The 26,650-nt window shown below is 40.1% G+C and overlaps 1 protein-coding gene across 5 annotated transcripts in view; it reads right to left on the bottom strand.

Annotated features, from left to right (window-relative positions):
• Positions 1 to 26,650, bottom strand: part of VWA3B (von Willebrand factor A domain containing 3B) — a 74,070-nt gene that overhangs the window by 44,155 nt on the left and 3,265 nt on the right. For 3 of the 5 annotated variants that reach the window (XM_040584795.1, XM_040584798.1, XM_040584796.1), the window contains 9 exons: positions 26,056 to 26,274; positions 24,059 to 24,153; positions 21,425 to 21,675; positions 19,245 to 19,404; positions 13,765 to 13,934; positions 11,852 to 11,976; positions 4,856 to 4,972; positions 1,774 to 1,970; positions 1,002 to 1,156 (listed from right to left, as the gene is read on the bottom strand). In XM_040584795.1, the coding sequence (XP_040440729.1) occupies positions 1,002 to 1,156; positions 1,774 to 1,970; positions 4,856 to 4,972; positions 11,852 to 11,976; positions 13,765 to 13,934; positions 19,245 to 19,404; positions 21,425 to 21,675; positions 24,059 to 24,153; positions 26,056 to 26,274 (1,489 nt within the window). Of the gene's footprint in view, positions 1 to 1,001; positions 1,157 to 1,773; positions 1,971 to 4,855; positions 4,973 to 11,851; positions 11,977 to 13,764; positions 13,935 to 19,244; positions 19,405 to 21,424; positions 21,676 to 24,058; positions 24,154 to 26,055; positions 26,275 to 26,650 lie in introns of those variants that run through there. The other 2 variants (XM_040584797.1, XM_040584799.1) reach the window with 2 other exon arrangements.

Below are 26,650 nucleotides of genomic sequence, written 5' to 3'. Positions count from 1 at the left end.
GAGGTCTACCAAGACTTTTCAACAATAAGATGAACCATTCAAAATAGCAAACCCATAATCTTGGCCTGGATTTCAAAAATATATTCTTATCAAAACCATTACCTCAAATTTTCCTTCACAATATGTTAATTTTATCCTAAATACAGCAAGATGAAGATAAACTGAAAGGAGTAACAAAATTCTGATTGACCTTGCTAAATGTAATCAGGCTGTTATACTTGTGGCAGAGAAGCAGCAATCGAATGAAAGTTCATATCCTGCTTTTTTCAGTGAGACATCTCATTGTCCTAATACACAAAACAGAGGGCAATATTTATTCTTTCTCTCTTTTCTACAATATCTGTTTTTAAAGTTTTCTTCTTCTCCTAACGTAGATATAAAAGCCCATTTACTTTAGGGCATCTTTAGGACCGATAAAGCAGACCCTCAGATCACCTATTTTTTGTAGATACCCTACAAAATAGCATATCTATACAGCTGCAGTAAAGTAAACTTAGGGAGCTAGCTTGAGCTCTGAACTTCTGATCATATGCATCACTTAATAGCTCATGCCCTCACTCTGATCTAGATGGTTCAAACTGGTCTTCAACACAAAATTGCAAAAAGGGCAGATAACCATCATCAGTTATCAAGATGTGCTACTTGGTGTCAGAGGTATCGCAAGGGATAAATGTTTACCAAGTGTTATTGATGGTTCTAGAGGTTCTCTGCCACCTTATGTCTTGATGCTTATTGGCACTTTAAGCAGCATTTCAGTAACATGCAGACTGACGTTCACATTTGTGTTCCAGAAGGAGAACAAAAGATAGAACTGTTCATCAGTTTTCTTACATGGCTACTAAGACATCCTACACACAAGTTTCTGATCTAAAATGGATTTCTGGCTTTGTACTGCTACTAGCAGTTTACCAAACACTTCAGCTTATTATGACAGTAAACGTCAAACATTCCAGCACCAATGTAAAATAATACAAACTGATTTTATGTGACAGAACACTAACCGTCCTTCCACTTGTCTCAGAGCCGTCCTCATCTTCTCTTTGTACTGCTTATACTTTTCTGTACTAACATATATGTGAACTACAGATCCATCTTTCCAGAAGGTATGTACAAACTTGTCACAGTATTTTGCATTAATTACCTTCCTCTTTGTCTCCTACAGCCAAGAAAAACAACTTTCATGTTCTAAAACACATTATTTTGCAGTGCCTTTAATATTTGGTGAACAAACTTCAAAGGTACATGCTTGTTGCACATGAACAGGTGCAGAAATAGACATAGGATAGGGTGGTTTGCTCCTAGCAAAAGTCAATAGAAACTGGTTTTATTCTTGTAGCTAGCAAGAACAGAAGCTTACCAAACAGTCTAATGGTAGAGCTTGAGAAAAACAAATAGAAGACAAATGAATCCAAATTTGTTTAAGGACTTGCAAACACTGGAGCTGCTGAGACCAACACTACTTCTAAGGAAAAATAAAGATGACAAGCAATATTTGCCCTACCCCACAGAAATGCTTAAGCCAGTCCTCATTCATCCTTGGGAGATTATATGTGCATCAGGAAGGAGTCCTTGAAACAGTTTTTTTCAAATAGGCCTTTGAAACAATTTTATTTATGACCACCTTTGTCCCATTCCACTAATAAGATTATTTAAACAAAAAATACAAAACAGACCATACACTTTATCATAAATTCATCTATCAGTCAAGTTTTCAAATCTTGAAAGAAAAACTAAACAACTCACAGGATGTGAGGGAAAATTACCACTACTCACAGCATCAGTTTGTGAAGATTCATCCTCTGGTTTAGTTTTTATATCAACAATCCCATCTGCATGGCGAAAAGTACAATCAGCAAGTGCATCATACAGTGTGAGCTTCTGAGCTTTCAAGCCATACTTCTGCAACCACTTCTCAGAAGTCAAATACTTGTCAGATGCATGCTTTTTTAATGGATTATCAGCTTGGGTTGCTAATAAATAAAATAGAACAAACAAAATCTCCTGTATAACACAGTTCATTTTGGATGAGCTATTTTCAAAAACACACTACAATACTGGAGTCAAAATTTTCAAACTTGTTCTGCTTGCATCGACAGCATTACAGTAAGCAGATATTTCTGACTGATTTTTAATATTCTCTATTTTCATTGTGGTTGTTTTTCTTATCAGAGAATTGTTTGTGATAAATTCCTTTGTAAATGGAACAAACTCATCAGAAGACAGAGAGTGACAAAGATAAATAGCTACAGGATTAACATGTAAAAGGAATGTTCTTAGTAGTATGAAGGTTGACTTAACCTTCATACTGGTTGAATTACAAAATTCCAGAAAGGAGTCCTGTATAAGATGTCTAATTTCAAGGACAATCATTTGAGAAAATGAAACAACAAAAGATATAATGGAAAATACAGTCAAAAACATTGGTTAACATTGCCATTGGTCTTTTTCAGAGGAGGACATTTAAAGTAAAAGGCAAACTACAATGCCTTTGGAAGAGATTTTACTGTGTTTCCCTGCAATACTGCCTTTTTATAGGCTGAATATTGCACCATGTATCCCAAGCCACAAATCACTTGTGTAACAGCTTAACATTTTCTCTAGCTCTACGCCCTCCTTCTAGCATTTTTAATGGAAGAGATAGGATTATTTTTTTTTTGTCTGATCTGGTATGACTGTTCTTATGCTTACCCTTTTATGTCATATGGTCTTAGAAATTTTCTAAGGACCATCTTAAGGTGAGGCACTGCACATCTCTGGATACTGGTAATAGGATACAGGCCTTTACACTCATTCATCACTCGATCAATAAACCACACTTAAACCAAATGGCCCAGCAGTGGTTCTCATAGAAGGGTGAATTTATTTATTTTGTCACATTTTAATTTTGGTGGACCTAGGTGGTATAAACGTTTACTCTGTTTAGATGCAGCTACAGTGACAACAGTATTGAGATCCCGAGCCTGTAAACAAACCTATGGAGTCATCTACTGCCTTAACACACACAGAGATCAGCCAGCATCAGGGCAGGTGTGGCTGGAGCCTGTTCATATGGAAACATCTGCTTTCTGATTGCTTGTGGCCCTTAGAACAGTCAGTGTGGCAAGTCTCACAAATCCACTCACATAATTTTAAAAAGACGACTGTTATTTTATTTGTTTCACATGCTTTATGTAAAAAGTAGTGTCTCAGTTCACGTAACTAGTGCATTATCTGGAGGGTCAGCAGAAAAATTGTCTCTTTTTCTGTTTCTTTTCCTGCAGAATATTACAGTCTTTAGAACTACGTTTTGCAATAGAATATTTTAAACAGATCAGGAAGGCAAACCAGGATGAAATGCAGGCAAACAGAAAGATTGCAGTTATTTGGATCAATGGGCAACAGTCAAATAATGCTGAAGAAATGATAAATCCCACTGTAATTTCATTTATTTTAATTCATTTATGAAGTGATTCTGTAAGAAGGCAAACAGAAAGAACATTCAAGCTGCATATTTAGGAACACGTAAATCAACACTGAAAACAGGGCTGCTGTTTCAGCTTTACTGTGGTCTTTTTGTTCATATGCATTACTGTACAGCTGTTTAACTTCATATCAGAAGTCCTGCTAATTCAGAAGATGCTATTATCAGTATAAAGATCAGTATTATGCCTTCACAGAAGAAAAACCTCAAGCTTAAGTCCTGCAGAATTATGTTGTTTACAGATGTGCAAATCCAGTGCAGGCAGAGAAAGTTCCCAGCTTCAAATCTTCACCATCACCACCCTAGTCGCGTATCTCAATACACCACTGAGAGTTCAAGTGACTGACCAACTGACTGTACAAAGCGTTCCTCAGCAGGTGATCCAGCCTCCACCTAGCCAAAGCAAAAGCAGTTGCACTGCAAAAGCAATAGTGGAGCTACACAAAATCACTGATGACTTGTGCTAATTCAACTTGAATCTTGTATCAACTTATGCAAAAAATACCACCAGACACTATGTAGGTTTTTAAAACCAGGGACTAATGTAGAATATAGGCACTGATAATCACAGCCATGATCCTGAGAATCAACCCCAATCAACACTAAAGCTGCCTAGATTCCACAGACTGCCAAGTTTTCAGTATTTAAGTCTTGTCAGTGTGATCATTCTGCTCCAGAGCATGCCCAGAGCATCTTCAACCTAGCAGAACTGAGAAGCTTCTCACCACCCTCTGTTTAAGCCTCCCAGAGATCCAGAAAACAGCTACGCTCTATCTCCGATAGGACTCGACGCAATCAATATGCACAGAACAACAAAGGAACTATATACTGGGCCAAGCGTAATGGTGGGAACTATTAGTTTAATGAACAAAATATTTTTCCATGTTTCTTAACACAAGAATTGTCAGAGCACTTATCCAGAATTGGTTTCAGTCATCTACCTTTGACTAAGAAAATTCAGACCCACACTTCTTCCTTTTTAGGGGAATGAACTAGCTACCAGGTTGGAGGCTATCCTAAGATGACCGTGATGGGACAGAGATGATGTACTTCCCCAGCACTGTGTAGAGCAAAACTGAAAGATTTACTGGCCCAGGCAGAGAGGGAGAGACCACAAAAAATTAATTTCAGTATCTAGACAATTTCTAAACATAGTCATTGGTGAACTAAAAATGGTGTATTTCAGCCCGAGCTGTTAAAGTACAGCAGTAAACAGAGATCTGTAATGGAAAGTTTTAAGCAATCCTAATTTTAGATGCCAAGTATAGGTGCTACCTGTGTATAGACATTTCTGAGAAAATCATACCCAAATTGAGATGTAATCAAAACTATTCACAAATAAAATATTGATCATTAATATAATGGTAACTCTCTTGAAAGAAACATAAATGATACCATCTTGAGAAGTCAGCTGGTCAGATTCTGATAAAATTTCTTGAACTTGTCTTGCTGTACTCCTGGCTTCCTGCAGTTCCCTCCAGATCAAAAAGACATCTTCACGGACACCAGCTACTGCAAAAGAAATCAAAAATAGAACTTAATATTTTGAGACAACTTCTGCTTCTTGCAACTCCTCAATTACCACAAAGTCATTGGGTTCATCCAGGTGTTGCCATATAACCTTGTTTTCTTGAGGTCCCATTACAGTGACAAGTGCTGCTCTTTGATAGACTTCAAAAAAGGGCTCAAAGCTGGCACCAGGACATGAGAGGTGCTTAACCTGGTGGAAGTAACCTTCAGAGCTGGCCACAGATTGTTCCCACAGTGGAAGTAAATCCTTTTTAATACTCTTGCATACTAATAAGGGAACATCACAAAGAAATTCATGCTGTCCCCTGAACTTCATTCCAAAACCTGGCTCCAAATACTAGACCAAATTTTGAAATTTTAAAGAGAAGATATTTTCAACTCTTTCAACTCCCTTAAATACATAAATATTTTCATTTAAAATTAAATCTTCTTTTCCTGAGGCATATGTGATAAGCTAAGTTTATTTTCATCCTAACAATTCTCAATAGTCATAAATTAAAAAAAAAAAAAAAAAGTTTTACTATCAGATTATATTCTCAAAAAACTGGAAGAATGCAAAACTGGAGTTGATACAGAGGTTTCTTAATCTCAATAGATATGTTTGTTTTGATTTAAAAAAATTAAGTACCTATTTATTTAGTAGAGTAGTTATTAAAATTGAGGCACTATGTATACCTAAGCAGCATGAACACTACTCAAATGGGTTAAATTAGGTTAATCTCAGAGTTTAAATTACAATATAGGACAATACAGAAAAACTGTGTGTAGTGTTATAGTAAAATTATAACAGAAATTGAATCATGATCTATCCTAACCACAAATTCAGACTACAGCCTATGGCAGATTACATCCTATTACTGAATTCACATAAAGATGCTGAACAAGGCAAAAATCTCTTATTATCTAGTCGTTTAGTTAATATACAGTGGCCATTCACTGTATAAAAGATAAGACATGCAAACTTGTCTACTAAAGTAGGCTATCAGCAAAAAAAAAACCTGATGATTTTGTTCTTTGATAAACTTCCTTGAAATAATAATACAAACGTTTTACAGAATAACAGCTCAATTTTATTTGTGAAATGCTTTCAGTTTCCAAGAAATATTTTGAAATGTGTTATTGTACACTGCCATCTCCTGGGACCTTCCTGCATTTCAAAAACATCTGTTTCAGCCATTAGGACAAAGATCAACATTTCCTAAATCACAAAAAGCTTTAGTAAAGCAGATCATTTTACAACATAAAACACAAAAGGGAGGAAAAAACCTTAGTCTGCTACCATTACCTTTTAAGTTTAAGAAAAGTATTTTGTTCAAATACTTCATAATGAAGTATTTCTTTTATAAACACTCTCTCCACAGAACACAAAACATGCAAAATCTAAGCATTGGCAAAATTCCAGCAAGTAAGGAGCTAGAGATTTTCTGATGAGTAGTCAGTCATTGAGTGTATATATATACATACATATAAATACACACACACACCTGTTGTCACACAAAACAAATGCATTCACACCACACATGCACATATTTCTAAATTTAAGACTGTTAAGAATGCAGTTCTGGTGGAGCTGTCTCCAGCTAAATCTCAATATCCTCCATAAACTATTAGATACTGGGATCCAGGTTTAATTTTATGAGTGCTTTTAATGTTATGTTTGAAAATATTGGAAGAAGTATGCATATTTCAACTACCTTTAAAACAATACTGATGATATCATTGTGTTGCCTCATTTCCCCTTAAACTGATGCTATGGACTCATCACATTTACAGGATTATTGTTACTGTCACCAGTAAAATATGTATATTGAATTGGTGTTACACATGAAGGTATTTTTTCCCTATTTATGCTGCAGCATAGCAAAGCAAAACTGCATGCACTTTCAAAGCAAGTATGTTTGATGACATTATACAGGACAAATGCAGGCATCAACAACCGCATATTGTAGTGGTCAAGCTGCTTAAAAAACCTTTTATCTGGCAACAGTTTTTCCTGGATTCAACTAGGAGAGCAGGTTGTAAGCAGTGACATCTGCAGCAACTTTCTCTCTCCACACAGGAGGCTCACCTCCACCTCAGCCTTTTTTCCACTCCAGCTAAGGAGGAGTGGCAAGGAAAAGCTACGCCTTTCAAAACTGAGCCCCCAAACTCAAAATACACATACAACTCATATTATCTTCCAGATGTGGTTCTCAACCTGCGGCCTGTCCTTTAAAGCACGTCAGTGAAAAATGACCAAGAAAGTACCAACCTCTCTTTGGCTTCAATTCCCTGCACTCACACCTCAGCTGTGCCATTTTGGGGGGCTACCAACCAAAAAGCAGCTGAAAGTCACCACCCCCGGGTTACGGTTCCCAGCAGCTCCAGGCCACTGGCTCTTGCAACACCTTCAGGCACCCATGTCCCAGGAAAGGCCTCCTCTTAAAAAAAATGCCTTATCCCCAGAGGCAAAGGTCTCTCCCTGTCCCCCCTGCCGTGAAGCACCCCCCACAGCCACCCTGGCTGGTGGTTTAACGGCCAGAGCCCTGGGGAACCCCTGGTTCCAGTTCAAAAACTGTCAAACAGCAACGGCGGGAGGGCGGCCACCAGACAGGCACGCACGAGGGAGCCGGCCTTCACACCCTGCTGCCTGCCCTTGGCTTGCACTGGCTGCAGCCAGTTGTTTTCAGCTCTTGTCACTGCCATCACGACCCTGCAGAGCACCTCACGCTGGGTAACGTTTCAGACGTGCCATGCCCTCTGTTAAATGGCATTTCTGTTCCGGAGGAGGGTGGCCCTGAAAAAGAGGAATAGGATGGGGAAGGGTGAGGGGAGAGCCTGCGGCAAGGGGCAGAAGCATTTTGCTGACACTGGTGAATTGAGAAGCAAGATGGTAGGTCTAAGCAAAACCACAAACACACTTGCACATGTACACGGAAACTCATAACCACCCTCATTTCCATTTCCCAGTTATTTAACACGGTCAGGCAAGCTTAAAAGAAGCAGTTTTTAAACACCTTCCTCCCAGCAGACAAACTCATCCATTTAACAAGCCACTGCAACCCATTAGATTTCATACTCAAGACACAAAACCTGCTGAGAAAAAAAAAAAAGCCCATACAAAAAAAAAAAAACCCAAACAAACCAAAACAACAAAACAACAAACCTGCAAAATTTATAGTATCTTTGAAACATCAAGCAAATGCAAATGCAAAAGCAGCTCATGGAAAATACCATTTTGTACTTCTTTGATTATCTGACTTAAACCATAGAAGCAAGCAAATCCAAATATAATGGAATAAGATCTATTTTAAACTTCATTTGCCTGCAAGCCAAGATGAGCAGTTTCATTTTTTCAGTGCTGGTCCCTTCCTCAGCCTCTACGTGGCAGCAGAACATAGTAATAGTCCCTCAATCATTGATTTTTGAAATCTCGACTGGGAGGGGGATGAATGGAGGTACAAAGGAGCACAGAAGGGGAGTATGCAGCTTTACCTGTGTACCTGCCAGGTCAAGCAGCGCTGAAACTCACTGCAGCCGGATTCTGCCCCTTTCCCACTGGGCAAATGCACAAAGCAAATGAACTTTGTATCCCATGTGGCATCACAGAGTGGCTATCGGCATCACTCTCTACATATTAGCAAAGAGATTTGCCAGGCCAAGGTTACAGTGCTAAGACCAGACAAAGCCCATGCAAGGGAGAAGCAGAGGCAATGATTTTTGCTACACCTTGTAGGCAACGTAGCTACTCTTAAGACATTACCCTGACCCTCCAAAGGGAGAGTTCAGTCTCTCCTATGTCTCTATATAAACAGTGCAGAGTTTATTGACTTGAATGTCATACAGGAGGCTGGTGCTCTTATGCTTCTCAATTTACACACAGCAACCTGAAATTTCCCCTGTGGCCATCAGGTAAATGTGGAAAGCCAAGCACATCTAAGAATACAGCCTCACACTGCCCACAAGGAGGTCAGATGCGTCCCTCTTTGGATTTATCACATCAGTCAAATCCTGATTTCAGTCCTGTTGCATTTTCTTTACACGTACTGGCTCATCTATTCTACCACACAGAAAAACACTGCACAGATTTTTACTGTTGTTTCTATTTCAGCCAACGAGGACCCACTATTCATTTCAAGATCTAGTTCAAAACATTATTGCTTTTCAAGCTGTTTAGCACTTGTCTCCCTGTCATTCCAAGCAGATATCTGGCACAACTGTGCCCCTTCTCAGCAAGAACCTTCTTCTCCACAGCTTCCACCACCTCTTACCCTCTACGTCTTCAAATTTTAACTTAAATTTCACCTCCCTTCCACTTATAATTCTAATTACATAACACCATTGCTTAATTCTGCAGCTTTTTGCAGATGAAGAAACTACACTAGCAACGTAGGCAGAAGTGATAACAGGAAAATGAGTGCTGGATGAAGAGGTATCACCACATCGGTGAAATTAGGCTTTATGTAAAAGCATTGCTCTGTCTTAAGTAAATCTGAGTCTGCCAACATAAGGACCTTAATTCTTTACTGGCTTACACCTGTTTTGATCTCCAGCAGCCACTCAAAACATATGTAAAAAAAATCAAAATTTGGCAGTTTCTCACGCTTGCTTTCTAAATGACTGCTCACGATGCAAAACAGGGGAGAACAGAGCTCTTATAAAGTTTTAAATAGTTTACTTCCGACTTGTTTTGGTTAAGCAAATGAAAAAGAGTGAACATGAAGATATCCTGTATTTGCAGAACAGTTATTCAGTGGATATCCAGAAAACTATCAGATGTTCTTAAAACAGCTTTTCCAGTCCATAAAACATAATTATGAGTTTCAGTTTCCAGCTGTTGCATTTGTGGTATGAAAAGAAACATAATCAAAATATTCCTATGCCTCCCCTTATTTGTGTTAAAGAAACACCACATTTGGAAGATTAAATCTCCAGTTTGTTCTCTGTTTAGCTCTTTGTATAGTTTATGCCTCACATCCAAGAGCCAGTTTCAGGGCCCAATAGTGAGTAATCGACACTTTTATTATTATTGCCTTCTATACCCTTGAAGGAGTCTCCGAAACAAGAGACGTCAGAGGCAGACCAGAATAACGTCTCCAATGTGTTTCCTTCTCAGAAAGGACTTTAGATTCTGCATACAACTGAAATGCTCCAATTGGCTGCCAGTGATGTCATGACTGTGCTTATAATACCCACTAAATGCAGAAAGCTGTGTTCCTTTTTAATGTGTAAATTCTACTCCATAATAGCAATAAGACACAACAGACAATGCACTTCAAGGGGATTACTGCCCTTTTGAGCGATTAAAGCCATTCAGCTTTCAGCTTTAGAAACAGTGGTGAGGAAGTAATTTCAGTCATACAGGAGCTCTAGGCCCATCTATTGAAACAGGCTGACTGCCTGGGGGAAGAGGAAGCCAGCTTCCCCCACGCACACCCCCAAATGGGGTCCAGCAAGGAAGCACTTGTAGCAGACTGAAGGCAATCATTATACTATTCTGAATTAGTACAAAATGAGAGATAGGGTTTTGAAGCATACTCTGCTCTTGGTTTCTAAACCCTTTGTGGGTGAGGCTTGAGTGTCCCTTCACGAAGCAAAAGGAGGTGGCACCTCAGTATTTTACTTCAGGCCTCCCACTATGGTTCTCTTGTACTGTTATAATCACAGTACTAGTGAAGGATGGGTTAGTGCACACAGAACTAGACTACAACTTAGGAAATATGGTCCAGTTAGTCCAAAACTGACAAACAACCTTAGGTGAGTCACTAAATCCACCATATGGCATATATTCCCTAGCAGTAAGAAGAGGATAAAAGTGTTCTACCTTTGGGCCAACACTAATGCCCCACAGCATAATGGGGATGTGAACCATTAGAATAAAGATACACATCCTGATACTTAAAAGAAATATTTTTTTAATTTGATGTCCTGCTGATAAAGATATCAGACCTGACATACACGGCCTCACTTCACACCACAAGCTGGTCTCCCCCTCAAGCTGGCAGAAACCCCAGTCCAGTCCCACTGAACAGCAAGGCTGACTTAGCCAGAGGAAGTAGCACCGTGAATAATAAGAAAAACACAGAGGCTTTCTGCCCGCATCCACCCATTAGTAAAACCATTTCTTTCTGTTATTTGTTTCCCCCTGGGTTTTTTTCCATCCATTTTTCTTCCCCTCTTTGCACCTTCTTCTCTATAGCTATTTTACTATGCTTATTGGCCTGTCTTTACAAAAAATTCAGATCTTGAGATAAGCAAGTCAACCTCATGTGGATTTAATCTCCTTATACTATGTATGAAAGTGGCCTGTATTGATGTGGCTGTTGTATCAGACAGTCTTCCACACTATCACCCTTCTTTTCTGCCATTTCTCTATACATTTCCACAAGATCACTGGCATAAACATACCAGTACTATTCTTCGTTTCCCTAAACCAGGGGTCTTCAAACTTTTTAACCAGGGGGCCGGCGCGCAGATGCAGTGGCAGGCAGTCATCTGCAGCTGCTTGGTTTCTCCCCCTCAACCCCCAGCAGGGGTGGGGGGGTTCTGTAAATACCGGGGGCTGGACTGAGGACCCTGGGGGGCCGTATCCGGCTGCGGGCTGTAGTTTGAGAACCCCTGCCCTAAACAAATGATGTTCTTGTCCCTTTTTTCACTTCTCTTCATTCTCACATGCATATCCCTCTACACTCTTCACTTCTCTCTCTTACTTTCCCTCTCCTTCCCATCCACAGAATGCCCATTTGACCAGTCCTGTCCTCACCCCACTCATGCCTATAGAAGGCTTCTTTTGATTTTACGCTTAGCAAGTTCCTATATTAAATTTCTATTCTGAAGCCTCACTGAGAAAATCATTATCACCTTGGGTTTTGTATTATCTACCTAGTGGCATTCGCCCTTCCACTTTTCTGGAATTCAGGACAATTAGGCATTTTCCATCCTCTTCACATTTTAGTGCAGGTCCAGTAGCATCTCTGTAGTCATTCTTCTCTGTAAAAGCATGAAATCTGTAATACAAAATGGGCTTTCAGCAGTACATAAACTACATACTTTCCTAATTTTTACAAGATGTATGTCACACATGCAAGATCATAGTGGTGTACAATTTTGGAATTATTTGCTTATCTATTAAAGATATCTAAAACTTCAACTACAACAATACTATGAATATTATCAAACTTTTTATATACATTTATGTACATCTGAAGTCTTCTCATGAAGAACATCCTTTCATTTTGGTATCATTTACTCTGAACCACCTTCCTTTTCAATCTCCAGGAAATCTATTTTTAATTAATGCTTTTAACATGCTGAGCAAGCATGTAATTTGAGATGTCTGAGATGACACTAACACCTTTTTATCAGATTATACTCCCAGTTAAAAGCCCAAGAAGAACATTTATTTCATTATCAACATACAAATCAGGAAGTCAAGCAGACTTATTTAGTCTCATTTTCAGAATACAAAAGGTCTCAAAGGAGGAAAAAGATGCATTTCTAAAACAAGCTCAAGCCATGAAAAGCCCATGTACTAGGCCATTCCTATGGGAAAGCTGACTTAAACTTATAGATAGTTATTAGGCAAATACATATCCACCAGTAAGGCCCAATAAGTCTCAGCACCAAAGCTAGATGCAGGTAAAAAGACAACAGTAGGAATCATATCAAACAAGACAATTCCTCTCAGCTCTCTGCCATAACCCTTCTTGCCTCATTCTCTACCATACAAGAAATATTCACTTTCCTTTTATAAAGGAAGTAAAAACACTGCCAAAACAAAATGAAGGATGGTGACTGGCAATGTACCTGGTATCGTGGAGGTATCATGGTTCAGAATAAACACAGTCATCTTAGACACACATCAGATCAAAGCAAACATAACACTTTCCCACAGTCTTGCTTTCTGGCAGATACTCTATGACTTAAAAGCTACTTCTAAACACAGATGGCTATAAAAGAGCTAAGCAGCTGCCATCTTACCAATTGCTCTGCTGTCATTTGGGAGATTTCTACTGTTTGAGGTCTTCCCACTCTTGCAGAAACAGTGAAACAGAAAGAGCTAGCAGCCATTTCACAGCTCTGTGACTGTAAGGTCACTTCTGTTAAGCAGACAAAAACCTACTGACTCCTTCTGCCCTCCTGCTGTTCAGCCTGAGTTTGATGTGGTGGGGGGTTGTGTTTGTTTGTATTCCTTGTTTTGATATCAGAACCAAGATGAAAGTTTTATTATCCTTTTCTACTGAGGGATGATTCTCACCATGCAGCTGATTCCCAGGATAAACTAGCCAACGCACCGTGTGGAATATAGTCAGTTTCCACCAACCATAACAAATAGATGCTAGAAAGCATGGTACAGAACCACATCTCCACAAGACCAGGCCTGATGGATGACACCACATCAATCTTCTGTTGTTCCAGGAACTGCCCATTTAGGACAGGCATTACCTTTTCAATACAAGCAATACAATACAAACTTATGTTGCGACCCTTCCCCTGAACAATTTTTCAGACTCCAAAAGAAGAGCAAATGATAGATGATTTGTGATATAAAAAAGGAATGGCCTTCCTGCAAGCCAGTGAGTGGAGAGAAGCTGCTCTGTTTGAGTAGGTCCTGCTTTTTAGTCATATTTTTTAGACTATTTCCCCAGTTTCCCTAGATTGCTTATTAAACTGCTTTGTCTCATTTTCATCATGAATAAAACAGGGATGACACTCAGGTATCTTCCAATACCATTCCTAGCAGCAAAGCTCTTTACAAGTACTGAAATGATGACTGTGCTGCTTCTTTGTCATACCTGCCAGAGGCCAAGTGGCTCAACTCTTTGAGAAAAATAATAGTTTCATCTTTCCTAGCATTGAAAGATACAGTGTTGACTGGACAAGGGCCATCAGAAACCTTCTCGAGGAGTAGCTGCTTTGTGTCCACCGGAACATCACCCACAGCAAAGTAATAAACAGCTTCAACCTGTCATTAAACAGAAAAAAAAAAAAAAAAAGGAATTGGAAGTCACTGTTTTACATTGATGCCTGGTACTTACTCAAGCACTGTCCTGTGCTGAGTACTGGTAGGAAAATTCGGTAGAACCAATGCGTCACTTGGGCTGTAAGATTTTCAGTTCTTCGGTTCTCTCTCTCATTTACGCCTGTAATTCAAATGAAGTCCACACAAAATTTTCTGAATTGAGAAGAGAACACGGCCCACAGCCTCTGGGTCTGATTCTGCCCAATGCAAGCCCCTTTCCACAGAAGTTAATTTAAACTAAAGAGAGGTGTAAGGAAGAAGAACTGAGACAGTGGAATAGATTGCCCAGAGAAGCTGTGGATGCCCCATCCCCGGAAGTGTTCAAGGCCAGGCTGGATGGGGCTCTGGGCAACCTGGTCTGGTGGAAGGTGTTCCTGCCGATGGCAGGGGATGGGGACAAATTAGGTGATCTTTAAGGTCCCTTCCAACCCAAACCATTTTGTGATTCTACAGTTATTAGTCAAGACAAGGCTCTGTGCCACATTCCATCTCTGAAGAGAGACGCTATGCCATGCCAAGGCTGAAAATCAGTCAGAACACTTACACCAGACACACTTCTACTGGCAGCACTTTTACTGGCGCCATTCTTTCAAATCTACTGCTGGTATTTACAGATAATTCATATTTTTTCTAACTTCCTCAGGCAGGTTTATGGCGACCACACACACTTAGATTCTGGAAAAGTTATTCTAAGAAGAGAGAGAAGCTGAAGAAATGTCCTTTAGTTATTGCTTGAGTATTACATTACAAGGGATTTCATGTTACATGCGCTTATCCATGTGACAATCCTCATGGTAAGTATGCTTCTCGAATTTTCACCACCATTAAAAACAAATATAAAAAGAGGTATCCCATGATGATGTTCAAGACAATAAGTACAGCATATCAGTCCTATGGCATGGTACACACCAACAGATAAATATCCAATAAATAGTTGTTTAACTGAAAAAATACGCTCAAATATGCTCACCTCTGTGCCCAGCAAGATCATGGAGCAGATCCTCCTGAAAACTATGCTAAGGCACATGGAAAATAAGGAGGTGACTTCCAACATGGCTTCACTAAGGGTAAATCATGCCTGACAAATTTGGTGGCCTTTGACGACAGGGTTACAGCATTGGTAAATAAGGGAAAAGCAACTGATGTCAGGCAAAGCATTTGACACTGTCCCACACAACATCCTTGTCTCTAAACTGGAGAGACATGGATTCGACAGATGGGCCACTCACTGGATAAGGAATTGGCTGGATGGTCACACTCAAAGAGTTGCAGACAACGGCTCAATGTCCAAAGGGAGACCAGTGACAAGTGGCATTCCTCAGGGGTTGGTATTGGGACTGGCACTGTTTAACATCTTTGTCGGTGACATGGACACTGGAATCGAGTGCACCCTCAGCATGTTGCTGATGACACCAAGCAGTGTGCTGCGATCAGCATGCTGGAGGGAAGGGATGCCATCCAGAGGGACCTTGACAGGCTTGAGAAGTGGGCGTGGGTGAGCCTCACGAAGTTCAACAAGGACAAGTGCAAGGTCCTGCACGTGGGTCAGGGCAATCCCAAGCACAAACACAGGCTGGGCAGAGAGTGGATTGAGGCCAGCCCTGAGAAGAAGGACTTCAGGGTGTGTGTTGACGAGAAGCTCAACATGGCCCAGCAATGTACGTCTGCAGCCCAGCAAGCCAACCGCACCCTGAGCTGCGTCAAAAGAAACACAGCCAGCAAGCTGAAGGAGGCGATTCTCGCCCTCTGCTCTCGTGAGACCCCACCTGCAGTACTGCATTCAGCTGTGGAGTCCCCAGCATAAGGACACGGACCTGTTGGAGTGGGTCCAGAGGAGAGCCATGAAGATGATCAGAGGGCTGAAGCACCTCTCCTGTGAAGAAGACAGGCTGAGAGAGTTGGGGTTATTCAGCCTCGAGAAGAGAAGGCTTCGGGGAGACCTTATAGCAGCCTTCCACTACCTAAAGGAGGCCTACAGGAAAGCTGGAGAGAAAGCCTTTCTACAAGGGCATGTAGTGCTAGGACGAGGGGGAATGGCTTTAAACTGAAAGAGGGAAGATTTAGATTAGATGATATAAGAAAGAAATTCTTCACTCTGAGGGTGGTGAGGCACTGGAACAGGCTGCCCAGAGGAGCTGTGATGCCCCATCCCTGGAAGTGTTCGAGGCCAGGCTGGATGGGGCTCTGGGCAACCTGGTCTAGTGGAAGGTGCCCCTGCCCATGGCAGGGCAGTTGGAACTGGATGATCTTTAAGATCCCTTCCAGCCCAAACCATTCTACGATGCTATGAATGACTAGCAATCCTAGGTCATGCACCACTAAAGACAAGACACCTATTCAAGTCTGGGATGGCACTGCGGAATGTTTCTGCACACACATAATTTCATGCGGTAGTAAAGCAAATTCAGAATAACCTGTACACGCATTTCCAGTAGTGCCTTTGATACTGATTCATATTTCAGCTCCCTGAGTCAACAGACTGGCTACATGAACATCTTTTGTCCAGTTTGTATTTGAAGCTTCCAGGCTCTGGGATCCCTGCACTCTTCCACATCATTTCAAACTCTCTCCCTCCTCTACCTTTTGCCACAAATGCTTGGGCTAATCCTCAGTGCTGGAAGAGATCTCTCCCAAGCAGCAACCCAATCTCAACCTAGACCAGGGAAATTAATGAAGCAGCACCTTGACACCTCAGGCTTCCCTTAAATCTTGTAGAGGGGGGCAAGACACTCCATGTGGGAGGCAGGGCCCATAGTTACAGACAACTCTTACTTGGGAACAAGTGGGTCTGTGATCAGCCAGGTTTCCTGGCATCACTGTTAATGTTGGTCAAATACTAAGGTTAAAGAGAAGTATGTTTCATTAAAGTGCAAGATTAAATAGAATACTTATTAGCTTTAGAAAAAGGTGCACAGAAACAAAATGAAAGAACTGACACCGATCTGTGCTTTAGTTCAGTTTTACAAGGTTCCCTCTCTGTTTCATCCAGCTAAAAAGCTATCCAAGCACGCACAGAGCTCTCCCAGCTGAGACCCAGTCCTTGGACAACACCTTGTTCCTATTCCTTTTGCTGAAAGTGCTCCTGACCTGAGGCAATGCCTGCATATTGCACAACCACTTTTCCTTGTGTTCCTTCAGATTCACATCTTCTCCCCACTCCCTCCCAAGACTTCCAATAATTCATAAACTTGATATTCAATAAGGATATCAGTTTTCACACTTCCTCCAAAGAAAGTGCCTGCCTCTGCAACTTTTAAAATGCTGACATTTCTTGGGCATAGCTGATGCAGAAACAGCTCCTCACAAGAAAATAAACAAAATTGCAAACAACAGACAATTCACTCAACTACAAACCCAGCAATACCATACCACAAAGGAAATGTTCCTTATGGGTTGGTGGGGAAAGGTTAAAACCTTTCCATTTAGTCCTTCATATTTTGAGAAGTATAATTTATGCAGCCATCTAAACAAGCAAAAATACTACATACAAGAAAAGGAAGAATACCATGAACAGTTCTTCACAGTCTTTACCTTGGTGAGAGATGTGTTTTAGATGGGTGGCCCACACTTTGCAGAGTGGGACCTGTACAGAACCATCAGTTTAAAACTGCGGATGCATCTGTGGCAGGTAGAGCTCAAACAATTGCAACCTTACAGCAGAGTGATCTTGAGCTTGGGACTGACAGGTCACGAGGAAAGGAAATCTAGGGAGTCACCACACATGGGAAGAAAGATCAGCTAAAGGAATGACAGGAAGAGCCAAGTCTAGGGGAAAAAAGAGCTATTGTTTTGAAACCACTTCTGTTGATGAAGCCAGTTCTGAGGAATGAGTCATTTATGACGGACTGTTCAGTGAGTATGCAGCTTTTGCCTAGGACTGAATGGGGTCTCTCCAGCCTGAAGTACAGTGAAGCTTGCACTCAAATGAACTGTCAGTTATGAATGATAATGACTATATTTAGGAGTAATTGAAGATGGTTTTATATTGAGCACCTGCCACAACTGACTCCCCCAGATTGCCTATTAGCTCACCAATGTCCAGAAAGAAGTAACAGACAACTCACTGTTGGACAGATTTTAATTTCTGTTTATTCATACACAGACCCACCAGATCCAACAAGCCTTTTTTTTTCATCCAGAAAATACTGAAATCTAAGTGGTTTGGGTTTTTTTTGTTTCCCACCAGGGAATCAGTAATATACTGCAAATTTAAAATGTTAATAAAATTTATAAAGGAAGCATTTTAAAAAGCATCCATAAAAAAATCCCGCTGTTGCACAATTTGTTCCTCACCCAGTTCCTTTTTACTATCAGTTTCCAAACATCAAGGTTCATCTGGATGAGAATCCAACAGCACAGGAAACCAGAAAGAAACTCAAGCCTAATTTACCTTCTCCTTCAAACAACATCTCAGAATGTGATTTATAAAGGAGTTAGAGTTGGATCTGTGCAGAGGCATGGATCTTAAAGGCAGTGAAACCCAATGACCCAAGTCCACACACAGTGGGCCCAATTTTCCATTAAATTCAGCTGCTAGGGAGTAGAAACAAAGTACATTGTAAGCAAATTTCATTAAATAGCTCTTTAAGAACACAAGTTTTAGGTGACTAGGTAAAACGATGGTATATATGTTTTATGTCTTGTGACTCTGCTATAATGGATAAAGTAATATGGTACTTTTAGAAACAGGCAGAATTTAATTGCAACAATGCCTGTGCATGCTTTGTTTTTTTGTCCTGGAAGAAACTCTAGCTATAACCTGGCTGATGGAAAAGGACTTGCATACCCCTACCATGAGTTAATGCTTAAATAAATCTCTGTACTTACTATTTGGGATTTTAAATATAATTTTTCATGAGCACTTTGGATACATAACAAACTAAAAATGGTTTCCCTGCCTTCAATAATGTTGATACTAGCAATTTTCTCATAAACTTGAAGCCCTGAAAAACATATACAGCAAAGAAAGTGGAATGGAAGATGTTCTCTCTTTCCTTTAATGACTGAATATGTTATTTATTCTGTGTACTCTAGAAAAGAAAATAAACAAGTTCCTGCATTCAAAATACAGTACATTTACATAAACAGGCCATCAGTAAATATAGTATGCAGCTACACTTGGGGAAAAAACTTTCCCAATGCTGTCATTAATATTTATCTCTGCAATATTCATCTGGGCAAATCACAGCAGCCAGTCTGGCATTGAATATTCTTGTATTTACTTGAGGCCTCTGAAAAGATGTATGAGCTTACCGCCTCATCACTCATGGCTTCCAGCAGGGCTTCAGCAGAGTTGGTATGGCTGGCAGCTGTCATATGGTCCAGCTTCCAGAGCCACTTAGCAGCAGACTTTACAGTATGCTCAGACACTGGAGTAGATTTCTGTTGCCACTTCATAAGATCCTGAGCAGCCCTGAAAATGACATTAACTATAAATCAGAAATAGTGAGAATAATGCTGGCAGAGCAAAAGAGTGAAGCTCTGCTATTGTTACTATTCTTTTATATTCTTAAGTAATAATTACAGTAAACCACAGATACTAAATTCTGACTTGCAACACAGAAGTAGTAGGGGAAAAATTAAACCCTTTTTTGAGACAACTGTTTCCAAAACAAGGCCAAGAGAGTTAAAGTACTTTTAAAATGGTTCCTAATTTGTGTCTTCCTTTAACATAAAAAAACAATCAGGTTTTTAAAATATATGTATAAAAAAAAATCTGGCTTCCACAGATCTCTTTCCACAACTTGCTGTATGACCTTTGTGTCAGACCTTTTTAACTGACAGCTTTTCTTGTAGTAGGGCTGATCTTCATCTACCCATCAAAATAAAACTTTTGATGCTAAGCTTTTTGGTATTTTAATTGATCAAAAGCCTTAGTCTTAATGGCAGTACAGAAGTACAAAGTATATGTGCATGTAAGCCTGTGCATTTGCACAGAAAAAGACAGAAAGCAAATAAAAAACCAACAGGTTCCAGTATTTGTGACATTCCATCAAGCACTATTTTGAAGAGTTTCCTGCGTATCTAAAAGACAAGTATATTTTCCAAGTTTCTTTTAAAGTAATAATTTATATTCTATGTTGTCTTTTGTCTCCCTCCTGCAAAAGCAAGCAAATCAGTGAACACAGTCACTGTGCCCCAATTTGGCTTTGCAGATCATTTTTAAAGAAAATGTTTTATGTGCTTTTCAAAAGCTATGGAAGTGACCTTCTACTTTTCAAATCTTGGTTGTGTCACAAGCTAGAGAATTAAGATAGGGCACCACAATCAAATCTGTAGGACAAAGCTTGGGTAAAACAACTTTAAGAATCACAAGTGTAGTTACAAGTTACCATTGTGGAAGGAATTTTAAAATCATATGACCTAATTTGTGCATTGGTTTTTTTTTCCTAGTCACAAAATCCAACTCATCTATTCAAACCCAAGCTTATGTGTTCAAACTTTTATGCATATATGAGAATTTGTGCAGAGATAAATAAACTTGAATAGGTGCCTCTATTATTCTATTTGTAACTAAACCCAAATTCATTTACTTATGTTAAGGAAACAAGCACTTGTCTTTTGTTATGGAAATCTAGTATTGTTTCCTAGTTCTGCTACTGATTTCTGTGACCACTGAAATCTGTAGAAATACAAATGACTATGCTTATGACTAGCTGTAAGGCAGAAACCTGTAATTGCCTGAAGACACAAGAATGCCTAGGCAGTCAGATGGGACCTCACTGTGTCACTCTTTAATACTTAGATGCCTGAAGAGCATTACTGCTGTTGCAAAGTCCCCCTTATCTTTCTGGTTTTCTATGCTATATTTGTAGAAGGAATATACCAGTATTCAGGTTCTGTTAGTCTTTATCTGTTCTTCAGGGTAATAATGGTCTTCTGTTAAATGGAAGTAGCAAGCTTAGCAAGACTGTGTGGAAAATCTGTAGATATTAGCATGACATGAATCAGGACAGTTTTGACTAAAAAAACCGTATTATCCAAACTCATGTCTATATGATATGTGACTCCTTTTTATTCACCAGCAATAGGCAGGCATGCATTTCTTTGTTCAGCCTGGAGAAAAGAAGGCTCTGGGGACACCCTGTTGTCGCCTTTCAATACTTAAAGCCGGCTTATAAGAAAGATGAAGACAGACTTTTTAGGACAGCCTGTAGTGATAGGACAAGGGGTAATGATTTAAAGTAAAAGAAGGTAGAATCAGACTAGATATAAGGAAGAAATTTTTACAGTGAGGGTGATGAAACACTGGCACAGGTTGCCCAGAGAGGTGGTAGATGCCCCATCCCTGGAAACGTTCAAGGTCAGGCTGGACAGGACTTTGAGCAACCTGATCTAGTTGAAGGTGTTGCTGCTCATTGCAGAGGGGTTGGACTAGATGAATTTTAAAAACCCCTTCCAACCCAAACCATTCTATGATTCTTTTTGCTTACCGAATGAGGTTGAATTTGGCAATTTGCGTCACCTGCTCCATGAGTACCATAGAAAGCGCATCCCGACATAGATCAAATTCAGTTGGATCCGCAGTGCCAAAATCCAAAACAATGACAATGCACCGTTCTTGAATAACTCCAAATATCTGCCGGCTCTCACTGGTTAACCATTCCATTCGCTGCTTATATAGCTTAATAGCTCCCATTAGACAATCCACAAAATGAAGAATCAGTTCTTTTTTGGCTGTCAGCTTTATTTAAATAAGGGAGAGAAGGAAACTGAACATCAAGACAAATAACACAAATGCAGCCCGAAGCTTAGGACAGCTGCAATAGCTGGTTTGCAAGTGCCAGATATGCCAGCCAAGGTAGCAGTGAAAACAACCCATTTTTCTTTCACTATTTCAAGAGCAAATACTTGACAAATGCATCTAAGCTGCAAAGAAAAGACATTGCATTTTGTCCTAATTGCTTTTCATAATCTTTTTATATGAACATGGGACAGTGCCAGTGGGTTGTCTGACTTGTCTGTCTCAAGACTGGTGCAATTAGAATGAGCTGAACACAGGCTGGGATGTAGAAGGGGTTGAAGAGCAGATGGGTGAACAAACAAGGACACAGAAACTTTGTACGCTCTTAGACTAGAATTTTGACTGGCTCTTAAAATTTTGTACAGTGATACAAGGGAGCTTACAGTTTGGTTCCTTTGGTTCTGGGGCATTTCAATCTCCACCTTGTCTTTAGCATTTGAAAGGAAAATGTAAAACGTTTCCTGTTTGCACTATTATTTTACTAACAATGCCCAGCATTACAGATCAACTAACTATTTGTGGGTAGGTACTTAGGCAAATTTAGTTCAGACAACTGCAATCAACAACTAACACTTCCCATAGTGTATCACTAAAATAAGAAAAAACTAGATTCAGTATTAAAATTAAAACCAGCTGATCCATCCTATGAATATATGTATACACAGTCACCATGCAAAGTGATCTGTAGGTTTAAAAATTAATCGCAGGTTCCAGTAAAGACATTCTCTCAATATCTCTGACCCATGTAAGCTAACTCACCATCTACCTTCTACCTGTAACTACCTTTCCAGGACAAAGTACCAAACCTTGGATATGTTAATGCTTTTAGAGAAGAACTTTTCTCAGGGAGAAGGTATTTTGTGTGATAGTGTGCATAAGTCTTCCTCACATTTGTATTTTTCTCTGTTCTTTAATGTCAGCTAGGGCCCTGTAATGTGCCTCCCAGATACAGTCTCAGGCTGTCTGCCAAAGGAATGTAGTTCTGGGAAGGAGCACTTAAATCCAGTTTCCTCCTATGACAGCCAGACTCATACAAAGAAACTTACTGCACTACACTGATCAAACTCCATCTTTAAAGCAGTTTTCTTGCAGCACTTCTTTCACTTGTAGTTGGCTAGTCCAGATTCCTGTTTCTCTGAGGGCTGGAAAACCTCTGACTGTCCAGCCTAAATTTATTCATGGAAGTTCATACTCATTTATTCTTGGACTAGCGTGCCTTTTAGCATAGAAAACTATAGTTTTTCCCTAACCCTGTGATTTGCCTTTCTGTAGGCATTCAAGGACAATAATGCTACCCTTTGTCTGTCTTCTTCAGTCTTACATACTCAACCTCAACCAAGCCTTCTCATAAGATCAGCACTCCACTGCAGTTCATCCTACTAGCTCTTCCCAGTACCTTTTCTGGTTTAAATTGCTTCTTCTCAGCCTGTGGTAACTGTACACACTATTGTACACAATATCCTAAATGAGATCTTACCAGATCCTGTATAGTGGCATCGCTACCTTAATGCTACCAGAAATGTCTTTCCTACTGCTTTTAACATCCTAAGATTAAAAGACATTATGCAGATATTTCATATGCCATTAATGGGGGAAAATGAGGAGGAAAGGCTCCCTGAAATGCTGAGGGGTTTTCCACTTTTAAGCTTTGTGCCTCAGAAGTGACTCTAGTTACCAGAAAAAAATGACAAGACATTTGCTTTTGTAAAATCCTTTATGTATTATCTCCCTCCCCTCATCGCTCACATGCGTATCTCTTCAATCAGAATCCATCCCCTTAACAATGGGGCCACCAGCAGCTGTTGCTAAGACATTCCTTAGAACATGAGCCTGGGCAGAGATCCAGCTAGCTGTCTCTATAGAGTAGGCTGAGCCTTTTGTGACCCGCTGGCAGTAAGCAAAGCAGTGCTTTGCATCAGCAATGACAGCACATTATGTCTTCTTATTTCAGCATCTCCATTTATTTTATTGACTATGATTTTACTTTTTTTTAACTCAGTTGAACATCTTTTTTTTAAGTGTTCCCTCTTTCAAGACAGGGTAAATGTTGCTTAGAAACTGCAGTCTTGTCTGGAAAGATTTACTGCAATGCTGCACCAAGGCAAGTGCCTAAGACTTTGCAAGAAAAAAAAAAGATACCTAGCTTCTCTATCAACAATTGTTTTCACTAACAGTTTGACAAAACAACAACAAAAAAGATAAAGTCCTCACAAAGAATATAAATGTTTCATGCCATAGGGAGGCATTTTAGTCACACCATTCTGCTACAGCGATAATAACTTCTAAGCGCACAGGGAAGTTACCACAACTCAGTCACACTTACATTATACACGCTGCCATCTTGTGCTCTCTTGTATTGAGGAAACAGACCATCTGCATACCGAGAAGCCACAAATTTTCCCAAGGTGGTCACATAATCTACAGTAAAGGTTACAAAAGATCAAGTTGCTAATAATAAGGATTACTTCAAACAGATATTTTTCAAGTTCATGTGCATACCATCCGTGTGGGAGGTACACGCGTCTGTATGGAACTCGACCTTAATAAACTTGAGAGAAATTCTAAATATGTTTTTGTTTTCTGATTTTCTCTGGCTATGTGTATGATGGGACCCTGAGGGCACCAACAGGCCTCAATTGCCCTGACAGCCTGACCTGGCATTCCCACTCCCAGGGCGCTCAGACCTGGGAACCCACTCTTTGCTTTAGCTGTGTTGCAGGTGTACCTGTCTCAAGTTCTGCTAGCAGACCTCTCTCCTGGATAGACCTCTCAGCCCTATATTGTAGCCTTCTCCCCAGTTCAGTCTCCTGGGTGTGGCTTGAAAACCTATGTTGTGGCCTTCCATGTCTCCAGTCTTGTCTCTGGCTCCATCTCCTGCAGCTCCTGGCTACACTCCCCAGCTGGTTCATCACTTCAATCTGTGTGGGACTGTCTGTGGACACTGTTAGCAGCACCCTGCCTCTGCCTGCTGTGCTTAGATGCTACAGGACTGCATCCTGGTCAGTGAGGGAGGGCACTGCCTGGGCTATGATCTCCTTTGGCTCCTGGCTCATTTTCCCCCCACAGAGCAGCTCTGCTTTTGCTACTCCCTGCCAGTGTAGTCAGAAGAGGGGGGAAAACCCCACATTTAATTATTTATAGGCCAAAAAGCTACATGGGATTTCAATAAATGAAAAGTTTAGGCAATTAAACTTCTGTATTATCCATTTACCTCACAACAGGACTTGCAAATATTTGTCTATCAAACAAAATACAAAATCTGGTACAGATAATGCTGTTCTCTTACACAACCAAATGGGTGCAGAAGTGGGTGCAACTAAGGAAAAGGTTGCACTCTGCTCTTTCAGTAGCTAGAAATCTTCTACAGGATCTCCACTGATAGGAAAACATTAGGGGTGGGAATATTTAACGTCATAAAGTAGCTATTCTGTACAGCATGCTGCCCTGCTAAACTAGTACGTTCTGCTCCTAAAATTACACTGTAACAACATTAACCCTGCGTAACAGCTTCTTCTTCATCTACAGCATATAGGATTTCAGGATCTGCACTGTTGATCTTTGAATGCCCCATGAACACAAGCCAGCCAAAACTTTAAATTATGCAACCTAGAACAATTGTAATACATTACAATTCCTACTTCTCAGGCAGCAAGCTGTTCAAAGAAAAGAATATCTTAACATGCTCTGCAAAGCACTATTATGGCCGTAGTTAATAATTATTAGCAAACTCTTCCCCTCCAGCTGTCAGATAACTGCAAAGGAACATTTTTCTATAGCTTGACTTTGCACAGAGAGCAGCCTGAATTCTAATCAAATTTAACTGCTTCCTTAAAGCTGGATCCCTGGAAATAATATACAATTCCAAGTAGGCCGGCTAGCCCTGATGATCAACTAGTTCATTCCAGATTATGGCATAGCATACATTATATTTACTACCTAAAAATGGACAGAGATCTTATGGTGTGTTATTTGCAGGAAAAAAAGACTAACAGCCTCAGCAGCACAAGTTATTTCCCAGCTACAGCTAAACTGGAGAGGATTTGAACTGGATCTGAGGGCAAAGCAACAGTACAGTTGAGTAAGGAAAGTCCCTCTCAGATCCTAAGCCCTTCTCAGATCAAAAGGAGACGGAGTTCCTCAGTTACCTGAACTGGCAATGTCAACAACTGTGGATACAGCTTCCCTTTCTGCCATTATCATGAGATAAGAGACAACATAAAAATCTCCGCTGTGCACACTGGGATGCAAAATGAGCGTGACCCTATAGACTATTCAAAGTCTGGGGTTTTATTATTATCCTTTTACTGATTTTTCATATACCTTTCCTGTGCTGGAATCCAATCTGTGACAAAATCTGGGGTAGGGACAATTTGTTTCTTTTGAGCCCGTGAAGTTGAAGCCATTTAGAAGATGAAATGAGGGGTTGTACATCTTCATCCCACTGATTGACTGTCACCCTCCTTTCCTTCTCTTTTGATAACTTCTTGTGTGCCTCATGGGAATCTTCGGAATCTTGTCTGTGCTTTGACTCAAAGACATCTGTTATAATAAAGAGAAATAAGGAAACACCACATTTATACTTTAACCACATGATTCACTTTCTTTACCTGCATTCTGTGGTGCTCCACACATAGCTCACCTCTGGTTTTCTTTTGTTATACTGAAAAATGCTCTTAATCTGGAAAGCTGCTCTCAGCCCTACATATTTACTTGCTGTTATGTCTTTTTATTCATCTATATCCATTTACCTTCAATTTATTAAAGAAAATGTCTCTTCTATGCTGAAATCCAAGGAAATCTAAGTCCAGTTTGCCAAATGGCAATTCTTCAAGCTCCTAAGACATCTCACCTAAGTCTTGGGAATCACAGCTCATAATATGCATTCAAAGATTCTCACACCATTGCTACATACCCA

This window comes from Falco naumanni, chromosome 2 (genome assembly GCF_017639655.2).
Source record: "Falco naumanni isolate bFalNau1 chromosome 2, bFalNau1.pat, whole genome shotgun sequence".
In the NCBI taxonomy this organism is placed as follows: domain Eukaryota; kingdom Metazoa; phylum Chordata; class Aves; order Falconiformes; family Falconidae; genus Falco; species Falco naumanni.
The sequence above is the reverse complement of the archived record's forward strand: the minus strand, read 5'-3'. Positions and strand labels throughout refer to the sequence as shown.